General features: G+C 44.8%; 1 protein-coding gene across 7 annotated transcripts in view; it reads left to right on the top strand.

The window, feature by feature from the left end:
- R3HDM1 (R3H domain containing 1) overlaps positions 1–3,625 on the top strand; it is a 114,299-nt gene extending 110,674 nt beyond the window's left edge. For all 7 annotated transcript variants that reach the window (XM_060016886.2, XM_060016884.2, XM_060016885.2 and 4 more), the window contains 3 exons: positions 779–861; positions 1,333–1,417; positions 2,153–3,625. In XM_060016886.2, the coding sequence (XP_059872869.1) occupies positions 779–861; positions 1,333–1,417; positions 2,153–2,514 (530 nt within the window). In that variant the 3' untranslated portion in view covers positions 2,515–3,625. The remainder of the gene's footprint in view (positions 1–778; positions 862–1,332; positions 1,418–2,152) is intronic.
- The last annotated feature ends 9,681 nt before the right edge of the window (positions 3,626–13,306 follow it).

Genomic DNA, 13,306 nt, shown 5'->3' with positions numbered 1-13,306 from the left:
TTTTGCAGTCAGCATTTATGAAGCCCTTTCCACGGGATGACTTATAGGCACTCATGCGTGAAAGAAAATAATTGGAGTATCTCCATCCTGACTAGCCCTCACTTGTTGATTTAGGAAGGGGTTGCTTGCTCATGAGTAACACTGAGGAACTGTGCCAGTCTTTCTAAGCAAGTTTACGTTATAAATATTGTTACAGACTTTCATTTAAAGAGAGCTTAAGAGCAGACCCAAGACCTAGAATGTAAATATACCCATTGATTAAGCCTAGAAAAATGTTTGCATGAGGATATGTATATGTATAAATGCATATGTTTATAGTAAGTAATAATGAATTTGGAGAGATAGAGAGCTTCATGTTTTTCCAAGGTTTTTTTCCATCCCCTGAAATGTAACTTCTGTTAATTTTTAAGCATCAGAGAAAAATGCGGATTTTAGCATCTCAAGTGGGCGTAATGAGCTATTACAGTTACTTTGGTGGATTTCGCATAGAACGTTAAGGTTTACAGAGCTGTTCTCTCCGTGCTAACCTGTCTCCCCAGCTCGTACCACTTAACCTCCCTCATAACCATTGTTATTAGTCCTTAGTCCTTTCAGAAGTTTACCCCAGCTCTTTAAAGGCTAGATGGAGGCTTTTAATTCTTTTAAAAAAATATGTCAATACCTACACTATTTTATTATACTAAACATGTTTCCCCGTCTCATCCCGAGACAGCTGAGAAAACTGAGAAGTACTTCATACCCGAGGAAAACGTAAAAATCATTTTTTATCAACTTTCAGGAGATGCCAGATACCCGTTACTTGGCCAGCCCCTGCAGTACAACCCTCCTGCTGTTCTGCACGGACACATACCAGCCCAACAGGTGTGAGAGCCAGCTGTCTTGACCTCCTGGGCTTTGTTGGCGAGCATCATGCTTCTGTTGCTGAGAGTGTGGAGTGCCCTGGCCCCCGAGTTGGCACCGCACTAAGGAGAACTGTGTGCCTGGGCCAGTGGATGTATCGGTGTTGCCCTGGCCTGTCCGAGAGCAGAGAGAGGGAGAAGGTGGTGGGCCGCTTGGTGGAGCAGGGGTCCCTGATTGCAGTCCACATATTGGGGGGCGGTGGAGGCCATTGGGCGCTCTCACTTACAAAGACTGTTCGGCAAGTGACTGGTGATAGTGACAGGCCAAAGTACCCCTGCCGCCGAGGCAGAATTCAGAAGGCCTGGAACTGGGTTTTTTTTCGGCTGAAGTAGAAAACCCAGAGTGAGTATGGTTATGCGTTAAGCGGTCGAACAATCGCAATCACGTTTTGCGGCATCGTTAACCTTATTATTCATGTTTGTGGATTTTCAGGGTCAGTCTGGCAGCAGGCATGGAAACCGAGGAAGGAAACAAGCTAAAAAAGCTGCATCCACCGACCTTGGTGCAGGAGAAGCAGGTGTGTCCCCAAGAGGCATCCGGATGTGGTTCTACAAACTGTTGGCCTGACAGTCTGTAAAACTGCCACACCACAGAAACGGGTTTTCCTCTTCTAGAGTCCTGCACAAAGTCTTAGAAAATTATGCCATCTATAATGTAGGGTTCTTGAACGTGTTCTTTTGATTCCGTCTCTTTTCAGAATTTGAGAGTACTGAGGTACAGGTGGGTTTAGGAGGGGTGAAGGGACCAAAAGGATTCAAAAGAGATGTGAGAGAGGAACAGGTAGGATGAAACGCGTTGCCTCTGTATTCTTTGAGAAAGGAAATAGTCCTTACACCCTTTAGGTGACAGGCTGAACGAAAAAATACATTGCCTTTCTATGGCAGGGTGTTTTCAAGTCGGTACCTTAACTTGCTTTTCAACAGCCTTGGGGGCGTTAGGGCAGGTGCTCTTTTAAAGATCCTGTGCAGGTTTACAATGGGAATTTGAAGTTCAGGAACCTGTGTGCCCAGGATCACACACCTAGTTTGGAGACGCCACTGCACAGGCTGCGTTTTGTATGTGAGGCTGCCAGTGTGACCGCCTGAGGAGTAGGTAGGAAATGTTTAGAAGACAGCCATAACACGTATAACTCTGTGGATTTGAGTGGTTTCAGAAAGTTATGTTCGTTTCCTGTGTCATATTTGTGTCTGCAGTACTTTTTGCCCACCTGTGGGTAACAGGGGTTATTAATTGCTCACCTTTTCCATTCTAGTTGTTGGGAAGGTCTTGGAAATTACTGAACTACCAGATGGAATAACTCGCATGGAAGCCGAGAAGCTTTTTGGGGAACTCTTTAAAATTGGCGCCAAGATCCGGTGGCTCCGGGACCCCCAGTCCCAGCCCCAGCTGCGTCGTCACCCCCTCTGCTGTGGCAGCGGGGACAGCACTGTCAACCCCGAACGCTCTAAACCCAGTGACTTGGCCTCCACGTACACTGTCTTAGCCACATTCCCCTCCATCTCCGCCGCGCAGAATGCTCTGAAGAAACAGATTAACTCGGTTAACAAGTTTAAGCTGAGAACGAGCAAGAAGCACTATGACTTTCACATTTTGGAAAGGGCAAGTTCTCAGTAACAGCCACCTTGTACCCATGGCCTTTGTGATTCCCCCGTCCTCTCCCATCTTTAACTGGCTTGGTATTTGGAGCTTCTGTTAACATGATAGAGACTCCTAGGATGTGTGGTCATGGCGTTAACAACTTCTGAAGACAGGCCAGTGATCCAGCCAAGGGGGGAAAGTTCACCCCAAATGACTGTAGGAATCCACATCGGAATGATACAGAGTTAGCAGCTTTTTCTGAGGAAATGCTGTTCAACTGCCTCCTAACTTTTATAGTTATTTTGTTTTATATTTCTGAATTCTTGTATCAGATCCAAAGCTCTATTGTACAGCAAATTATTCTTCAGAATGATTACAAACAGTTGCAACCTGTATTTCTTTTTTTGCAGCCAGCACAGTGTGACCCAACATAGAATTTGGGGGAAAAAGAATGCAGGAGTGTAATAACCCAGTCACAACCATGCACTGTCTTTGGGGGGCTGGAGGGTGACTAAGGAGAGCCCACAAATAGAAAATTACTCTTCCCCTGTATCTCTAAACACAGAAACAATTTCCAGAAAATATAGAACTCCCTCGTAGGGTCTTTTCCTTATTCACTTAGGTCGTATGAATATTAAGGGTAAATTAAATTATGTTCTTAATGCCTCTTAATCAAACCACTTAGGTTCAAAGGGGGATAGGAATCATTCTAGGCAGGAAAATACTTCCACTTTTTTTTTTTACATCTCCCTCCAATAATTAAATGCCACTTATTTTCATTCCCTTCCTTGTGGATTTTTTTTGTCACCTGAGGAAATGCATTTGATGAATGCTGGAAACTTCTTCAAGTGGTTTAGAATGTGTTTTCATTGTTTGCAGCGGATCACTGGACATCAAAGATTCATTGCACTTATGAACAAGGAACCTTTTTTTCAATTCGCAAGGCTGTACAATGTGTGCTGATGCAAGCCTTTTTCAGTTCAAGAGAATAAATGTTTACAAATGTATACCCACTTTGTCTTTTGTAAATTAAAATCATGTTTTTCAATGAGAGTCAGTGTTGAAGACTTAACCTGTCTTGAAGATTTCAATTTCAGACTTAAGGAAGATGAAAGACAGTAAACTGCCTCGTTTTACAAATATTCTACAAAGCATCACTTTCTCTGTCAGAGTGTTTCTTGTGGGTATGACTCATGTCATTTCGTTCTCTCATAAGTTAATTCCAGTCAATTGTAGACAATTTTGAGTATGAACAAACTTATAGTCAGAAAATAGAACATGAAAATAGGAACAAATAGAACATTTCATCTACAATGAAAATAGAACATTATGTTCGGTTCGGTAAAGAATTTGTGTTTTTAGCTGGTATTTTGAGCACCCAGTTGTCCCGTTTAACTCAAATACTTTATAGAAAGCTTTCACCATTTGTTAGCCCAGCAAAGTCAAACCGCTGAGAAACCCAGAGTAGGGGTCGGAGGCAGGGCAGTCAGCCATCAGCCTGACTGGCTTCCAGCCCAGGCTAGGGGTTTACTTTGCAACTCAAGAGCAGTAGGTGCGAACCAGGCTCTGGTGCAGATGTTCACTCCTTCTAGAGCATTCGCAAAGCCCTACTTCGTCCCGGGGAATCCCGGACTTCCCCACAGGCTGGTGCATTCCAATTATGAATGTTGTGCTCCTGGGAGAAGTGGGAGCTGCCTTTAAACCATGTCAGATTAAGGAGCCATACACAGAGAAAGAAGAATGAGGACTGTGAGAATCGCTCACTTTCGAGGACTGGTGAATTTAATTTTTGACTGTAGAGAGTCAGAGATGGAGAGGACATGTAATTAGGGCCAACATTGCAGCAAGAATTATTATTTAATCATGGGGGTGGAAACAAAACTACAATCCTATGGTCTATTTCAATTCTCTGAATATTCTCTTTAACTTTTGCAGTAGTAAGCCTGGTAAACCTATGTAAGGTTTTTTTTTTTTGGACTTTTTAAAGATCTATTAGCAACTTTCAAATGTACAACACAGTATTAATGACGAGTCATCGTGCTGTACGTTACACCTAAAGTTTTGTTCTAGACCCTTGGTTTACCCTGGAGGAGCTGAAGACTGTCCAGAGGAAAGCGGAGCAAGGCTACTCCACCCCTGTCCCCTGACAGTCACATGGGAATACTGTTGTCATCGCCCCACCACCACACACGTTACAAAACTATGCACGCATTCCCTACAGTATATTCTCCTGTTTCGATCTAAAATCTGATTTCACCTATAGAAAAACGATGGGAGGAAGAAGCACACACAGGAGGCATTTAAAGGTGTGATTTGGCCCATACCCTAAACCTTCCTACAGGCAGCTTCAGATGTCCCACAGTCCTGGCTGTGGGTTTTCCCAGAGCACTGACCATATTTAGGGGAAGGTAGTACTTCTATCAGTAAGATGAGTTATTCTTACCCGTGCCAATATTAGCAGCTCCAGCAGCCCCTTGGGGGATGATAGAGGGTATTTAATAACTTTGTGGGCATTTCTGCTACCTTACGTATTAGAAAACTGAGAATATGGCTTACGGGTTTTTGTTGGGTTTTTTTTGGCTGTGCTGGGTCTTCGTTGCTGTGTATGGGCTTTCTCTAGTTGCGGCGAACGGGGTCTACTCTTTGTTGCGGTGCTCGGGCTTCTCATTGCGGTGGCTTCTCTTGTGGAGCACAGGCTCTGGGTGCACAGGCTTCAGTAGGTGCAGCACGTGGGCTCAGTAGTTGTGGCTTGCGGGCTCTAGAGTGCGGGCTGCGTAGTTGTGGTGCACAGGCTTAGTTGCTCTGCAGCATGTGGGACCTTCCCAGCCCAGGGCTCGAACCGGTGAAGTCCTGGCTTACGGGTTTTTAAGCCTTTGGTCCACAAAGAACATGGATATATTGGGTATGTTTTTGTGAATCTGGAGTACAAAGTGTGTTTGCCAACAGTAATTTAAAAGAATTAGCTTGTCATCTGAGCTGACAACAAAGTAGGGATCTGAACCCTCCCCCAAGCTAAGAAATTGGTTTTTTTTTTTTTTTTATTCCACCAGGGAGGGACCTGTGACCTGTGAATAGTGTGGAAACCTACAGGTCTCAATAGAGCCCACAGTGCCAGAGTGGCTTGGGAAGAGTCAAGCCAGCACATCCACAGCTACCTCGGGAAGCAGAGAGAGTTGGGTTCTCCACATCATCAGCAGCAGAAAAAATGCGAGTGTAAAACCAGCAGAGGCCAGCCACAGGGCCTGTGTGAAGGCGGCTAGATCCCCACATTCCCAGTCTCCTGCCTGCCCAGCAGATAATGACATGTGGTATGTATTGTCTTTAAAGGCAATGAGCACAGATTCTATCTTCTACTAGTGACCAGTGTTGCGCTAGCGTGAAGGTGGCAGGGTTCAAAGCAGGCCCTGTGTTGCTTGGAATTCTCACAGCCTTTATGAGCTGATGCTAAAAGAGAACCAGAGACTTAGGTGCACTCATTCAGCCTATAGTCCTCAACAGCCTGAGAAACAGGCAGACACAGCAGCCCTTTTTAATCTACCCCCATGGCCACATGTGCTCCAGCTGCATTTTGCATATGTGTAAGTCATTTTCCCCTTGGCCACATGTGCTCCGGCTGCATTTTGCATATGTGTAAGTCATTTTCCCTTTTAGTGTCTACACTTGGATTCATTTTGGTTTGATTTCACCAGCATAAAAGTATTGGAGGAGTGTAAGGAAAAGACTGTAGGACCTAATCAGAAAACTGAAGATGTTGGTTCTTTGCAGGGGGAAGCATTGAAATAGATAAATCATCAGCTACATTAGCCCCCCCCAAAAAAACAAACAAACAAAAAACACAGCATTGTTTCAGTTCTCTCTTGCTGCTTAACAAATCACCCAAATTTAGTGGTTTAAAGCACCAATCCTATGGGTCAGGCTCAACGAGGACAGCTTGGCCCTTCTCCACCTGCTATCAGCTGAGCTAGGCTGGAAGTTCCAAAGTGGACTCACATGTCTGGGCTCCATGCCTCCGTTCTCCATGTGGACGCTCTCTTCTCGAGGTATCTCATCCTCCAAGGCATCTCTGTCCACATAGCTTTCTCCAGCGTCATGGCCTGGACTTTATAAATAAGTCACCATGCTGTACATTGACTCCCCAGAACTTACTCACCTTACAACTGGAAGTTTGTACCCTGTGACTTCCTTCCCCCATTCCTCCCAACCCCGTTCCTGGCAACCACCAATCTATTCTCTATTTCTATAAATTCAGGGTTTTTTTAGATTCTACATGTAAGTGAGATCAGACAGTATTTGTCTTTCTCTGACCTACTTCACTTAGCATAACTTCCTTAAGGTTCATTCATGTTGTTGCAGACGGCAGGATTTCTTTCTTTTTCTGTGACGGAATAATTAAAGGCCTCTTAAAACCTGGTCTTGTAAGCAGACAGGGTAGGGGGTCCCTGGAGAAAGACAACCAGCATGGCTTTCTTGACATAAGAGAAGCCATTTTGGCCTAAGCCATTTTTGATGTAAACCTGGCCACAATGCTTGCCCTTGAACAGGTCTCAGTAATAACGATCTTAAGGAAACAAAAGAACAAACTGTTAACAGGCAAGAGAAGTGACAGTAGCAAAGATAATAAATCAGTAAAGACTCCCAGTTCTATTTCAATGGTAAAGATAGCCTGAGCACTTTATTGAGCTGTCTTGCAGAATTTCAACCCCCCTGTCCAGCACTCAACCACTAGATCAACTGGAACCCAAGAGATGATGCATAAACAAAGGAAAAGCAGTCAAGAAACAATAGTTCAGGGGCTTCCCTGGTGGCACAGTGGATGAGAATCCACCTGCCAGTGCAGGGGACACAGGTTCGATCCCTGGTCCAGGAAGATCCCACATCCCACGGAGCAACTAAGCCCGTGCACCACAACTACCGAGCCTGCACTCTACAGCCCACAAGCCACAGCTCCTGAGCCCGCGAGCCACAACTACTGAAGCCCGCACGCCTAGAGCCCGTGCTCCGCAACAAGAGAAGCCACAGCAAGGAGAAGCCCGCGCACCGCAACGAAGAGTAGCCCCCCCCTCACCACAGCTAGAGAAAGCCCGCTCGCGTCTGCTCGCAGCAAGAAAGACCCAACGTAGCCAAAAACAAAATTAAATCTTTAAAAAAAAAAGAGAAAAAGAATAGTTCACTGATAAAATAGAGTCCTATTTCCTCTTCAAGGGATGTACCTAGCAATCTGAAACATATCTTTGAGTTCTGCAGGAAGTAAGGCTCCCACCCAGGTGGAGGATGGAATGATGATGTTGACCTTTCCTGACCTTCATGACTTCAGTCAACCTTTGCCCCAGTTCTGTCTGTGCTGAATTCTTCTCTGCACAAGCCCTTTCACGAATATGTATGTACCCTTAGCTTAAAACGTACCCAATTTTACTGTTTGGGGAGACACTGCTTTGGGAAAGATCCCTGGTGTTCTCTTTATTTGCTGCAATAATAAATCCTTCCTTCTCCCAGTCTTTGTCTTGGTTGTGTCTTTTGGCTGGACACGCACCAAGAGGCAAACCCAGTTTTGGGGTAACAGTCTGGGAGTCCCAGATGTCGTTTTAAAAAGTCATAGGGTTGGGACTTCCCTGGTGGTGCAGTGGTTAAGACTGTGCTCCCAACGCAGGGGGCCTGGGTTCGATCCCTGGTCAGAGAACTAGATCCCACGTGCATGCTGCAACTAAGAGTTCGCATGCCACAACTAAGGAGCCAGCGAGCCGCAACTAAGACCTGGCACAACCAAATAAAGTCATAGGGTCAACTCACAGCAGAGGAAATAAACCCTACCTCTTGATGAGAGAAGTGACAAAAAGGCATGTAGGATGGAAGATAATGGTTGCAGTCATCTTTGGAAACAATTTACCACAAGCACAAATACCCAATAAAAATCCCCATTGAGGGACTTCCCTGGCCATCCAGAGGTTAAGGTTTCATGCTTCCACTGCATGGGGCACGGGTTCCATCCGTGGTCGGGGAACTAAGATCCCGCAAGCCACACAGCGCAGACAAAAAAAAAAAAGTTAAAAAAAGTCCCCACTGACTTTGCCTCCAAACCAAATCCTGAAGTTTCCCTCAGGATACTGAGGATTCTCTTCATCTTCATTACCACCACCCTGGTCCAAGCTGTCATCATCCTGTGTTGAGCTGAAATGGCCTTCCTAACCGGTCTCGCAGCTTCCAGTCTTGTTCCCATATCTTCACAGAGCCAGAATGATCTAAAAGATAATCAACTTACGTCATTTCCCATGCCCCAAATCCCTCAGTGACCTCCTATTATTAAAATATCTTGGTTTACAAAACGCAATCTGGCCCTGCCTACATCTCTGATCTTATGTCACCCCAGGACATTTGTGCTTGTTCTTTCCCTCTTTTTTGGAATGCTCTGTTCTTGACCAGCACCTTTATCTTTCATATAAATGTCACTTCAGCAGAAAAGCCTTTATGAGCCACCCAGTCTAATGTAGCCACCCAAACACAATCACTTTATCTCAATTTTCTGCTTATCATCACTATCAGATCTTTTGTTTATTTTGTCTGTACTACTAGAATACAAATTCCATGAGATCAAAGATCTTACCTTGCTTGTGGCTGTATTCCCAAGTACCCATTAGTTGTTCAACAAATATTTGTTGACTGTTTGAGAGAGAGAATCAGGAGAATCCTGGTTATTAATCTGGTCTGGACCTCTTCCCCTAAGTGCTGTCAGGAGATGGGAGGGAACTGGAACAGAAACATGATTCACATGCCCTGCTCTGGCTATCTTGGCACTTAGCTTAGTTCCTTAATGGCTGGGGCTGGGGCGAGGTAGGGGCTGGTCTTCAGAGATGGGCTGGTTGGTCACATGAGGAAGTGGAATAAAATGTGCATATGAGTCCCCTGGGAAATCTGGTTAAAGTGCAGATCTTGATTCAGTAGGTCTGGGGTGGGGCTTGAGATTGCAAAAGTCGATGATGCTGCTGGTACTTTGACCACACTTTAAGTAGCAAAGCACTAAGGCATTCCTATTTTCAGATAAATAACTCAAACCACATGGCTAGAGCTGGGACTTGCATTGATCTCCTGGGAGAAGGAGGTTATTATTAATCTTGTTTATGAGAAAACTCACAAGTAGTTGGGAATCATACATACATCTGGGGCGTATCACTAGCTTTATTAACCCCACATGAAAAAACGGAAAAAGCTTATTCAAATAGCTCGACAAAAGCCAACAAAACACTCAATTTGGGTCCCTGCAATGTCACATCAATACAATATATCCTTGAGCTATTCCTCTTCAATTGTTGTCTACATTATCCTACATTCCACTTTCACCAAGACATCATCATCCTTTGTGGTCATCTGTCAGATTTAGACCTTTTAAATACCCTTCCTATATTTGGGCAAATCCCACATTACAAGTCTTTCTACCCCCAAAGAGCAGCTGGGATGACTCAATTCTCAAGTTCACTTTTGCTCAGAAAAGCTGTGATCCGGACGTGCAATCTGGGGCTCCACCAGCCACCCTCACATCCGGAAGAATCTGATTAGGAAGAGAACAGGGGAGGAAGCAGGCTCTACACAGAATTCCTCGTTGTATCCATAGTTGGATTGTTCTTGTGTGTAATCCCAGGAGATTTCAAAACTGCTCAGTCTCATCTTCCTGAGGGTCTGTGAGCAGGTAACCTTGAATTAATTACTTTTCTGTTTAAACTGGCTGGAGTGGATTCTGCTGTTTGCGCTATTATCTTCTACCTGTCAGGACTCCATTTGGGATTTTACCTGGTTACTCAAGTCTACTGAGATAAAAATAACATCTGGGGGCTTCCCTGGTGGCGCAGTGGTTGAGAGTCCGCCTGCCAATGCAGGGGACACGGGTTCGTGCCCCAGTCCGGGAAGATCCCACATGCCCTGGAGTGGCTGGGCCCGTGAGCCATGGCCGCTGAGCCTGCACGTCCGGAGCCTGTGCTCCGCAACGGGAGAGGCCACGGCAGTGAGAGGCCCACGTACCACAAAAAAAATAAATAAATAACATCTGATGCTTCTTGAACGCTTACATGTAGACACTGTACTGTTTATAGTGCTTAAAGTTATAAAAACCCAACTCAAAGGGGTTCAAGTAACCAAGGGAATTTATTGGCTCACTGTAATTGAAAAGATGAGGGATAGATGCTTCGGGTATGGCTGGATGCAGGGACTCTCAATATCAGGATAAACTGTCTTCATCTGCAATCTCTTCTATCCTGCAGTATAACATAGTGTATACTGTACTATGTGACTTATTTTGTTTTGATCCTATACTGTCAAGTGAAGTGTTGTTGGTTATCTTCCCACGTAAACATTTTATTCCAATTCCTGAAGCTGTGCTATCCAAAATGGTAGCTACAAGCCACATGTAGCTAGTAAATTTATTAAATTTATTAATTAAAATTAAATAAAATAGCAATTCAGTTCCTCGGTTGCACTAGCCACATGACTTTTCACTGTCCAAAATCTTTATCACTTCCCGGGTCTTGCATGCTCTGACCCTTGCCTACCTACGTCTCCAGGCTTACTTGGCACTTGCCTTCTCCCTGCCTAGGTTCTAGTCACACTGGACTTCCCTAAGTTCCTCGAACATGCCATGCTGTCTTGTCTCTGGGTTCTGTAAAGTGGTGATCTTCTGCCAGACACTGGGATTCTCCCCATCTGTGGCAGAGGTTGGTTAGTGTTTCAGCAAACTGTGGTAGGAGGTGGACGTCTCTCTTCCTTGGCACGTTGTCAGACTAGGTTTTCCAGCCCCTGCACCTAGATGCGCCATGTGTCTGAGTTTTGGCCAGTGAAATTTAAGTAGAAATGATGCATGCCCCTCTGTGCTTGGCCCCAACACCTTCTAAGAGATTCTCCCTGCTCTTGCTAATCAGAGTGGGGGGGCTAGAAACCAGGCAGTGGTCAGTATCACCAGACAGCTTGATACACATGCAGAATCTCATATCCACCCCCAGACCAACTTGAATCAGAATCTGTGTGTTTTTTTTGGTGGTGGTGGTGGTGGTTGTTGTTTTTTTTTTAATTTATTTATTTATGGCTGCGTTGGGTCTTCGTTGCTGTGCGTGGGTTCTCATTGCGGTGGCTTCTGTTGTTGTGGAGCACGGGCTCTAGGCGCACGGGCTTCAGTAGCTGTGGCTTGAAGGCTCTAGGGCACAGGCTTAGTAGTTGTGGCGCACGGGCTCTATAGTGCAGGCTCAGTAGTTGTGGCTCGTGGGCTCTAGGGCGCAGGCTCAGTAGCTGTGGTGCACGGGCTCTAGAGTGCAGGCTCAGTAGTTGTGGCTCGTGGGCTCTAGGGTGCAGTCTCAGTAGTTGTGGCGCACGGGCTTAGTTGCTCCACGGCACATGGGATCTTCCCCGACCAGGGCTCAAACCCATGTCTCCTGCATTGGCAGGCGGATCCTTAACCACTGCGCCACCAGGGAAGCCCAGAATCTGTGTTTTTAACCTGATCTCCAGGTGATATGTAGACATTGAAATTTGCTTGTTGGCTGCACGTATAGGATGTCAGGGAGATCTCCGGGATGCCAGGAAAAGGAAGAGCCACTAATGGGAGGATTCAAGAGTTCTTAACGACTGGATGGGGCAAAACCCCTCGCACAACCACCCCCTTATGCCTCTGACTGACATTCGTACGTGAAGTGAATGAGAAATAAACCTTTCTTGGGTTTAGCCACTGAAATATGAGGATTGTTTTTTTCCCACGTGTAATTTACCCTCTGCCTGGAACATTTATTCTTCCCCCGCTACCCTCCAATTTCTGTTCATTTGTACTCACACTTCACATCCCACCTCAAGTATTTCTTCCTTCAGATAGCCTGCTCTTCCTCCAGAGCTCCTTAATTCAGTCTTCCAGACTAAGTCACTTCTGCCAGTAATAACTCTAATAATATCCTGTACTTTCTCTTCAAAGCATTAATCACAATGGTAATTATATGAGTAATTGGCCAGTTAGTTCCTTAATATTTTTCTACCCATCAGTATGTAATCTTCAGGGCAGGAAAAACATCTATGGCTTTTGTTTACTAATACATCCCCAGCTCCCACCAGTGCCTTTCTCAGTAAATATTTGTCTCGTGATTAAATGAAGAAATGATCTGGCTGAGTCAAAAGCTTTGAATCCTGAAAGGCACATGTATATTTTTCTCAAGCACAGTTTTGGCAGGCAGGGAGAAATAATAGCTAACATTTGTAAAGCAGTTAATTATCACGTGCCAAGCACTTGCTAAACACTTACAAGGGTTCCTATTTAATCATCACAGTAGCCCTGAAAGGTAAATTCTATTATTATCTCAGTTTACAGCGAGGCAACTGAAGTATCAGAGAGGTGAGGAAATTTGCCCAGGGTCACACAGCTAGTGAGTGTTGGCTGTATACCTGAAACAGGCAGCTGACTCCAGGGTTCATGGGCTTAACTGCTTATGTTACTGCTTTACGCCTTGCCAAAGTAATGACTGCCATTTTTTTTAAAAAATTATTTTATTGAAGTATAGTTGATTTACAATGTTGTGTTAATTTCTGCTGTACAGCAAAATGATTCAGTTATACATATATATGTATATATATATACATTCTTTTTCATATTCTTTTCCATTATGGTTTATCACAGGATGGCTCCCTGTGCTATACAGTAGGACCTTGTTGCATCTTATCCATTGCATCTTATCCAGATGTTGTTGCATCTTATCCATTCTCTATATAATAGTTTGCATCTGCTGATCCCAAACTCCCAGTCCATCCCTCCCCCACCCCCTCCCCTTTAGAAACCACAAATCTACTCTCTATGTCTGTGTTGATTGCCATT

The sequence above is a fragment of the Delphinus delphis genome, chromosome 7 (assembly GCF_949987515.2).
Source record: "Delphinus delphis chromosome 7, mDelDel1.2, whole genome shotgun sequence".
Taxonomy (NCBI): Eukaryota; Metazoa; Chordata; class Mammalia; order Artiodactyla; family Delphinidae; genus Delphinus; species Delphinus delphis.
This window is presented reverse-complemented; position numbering and strand designations above follow the sequence as displayed.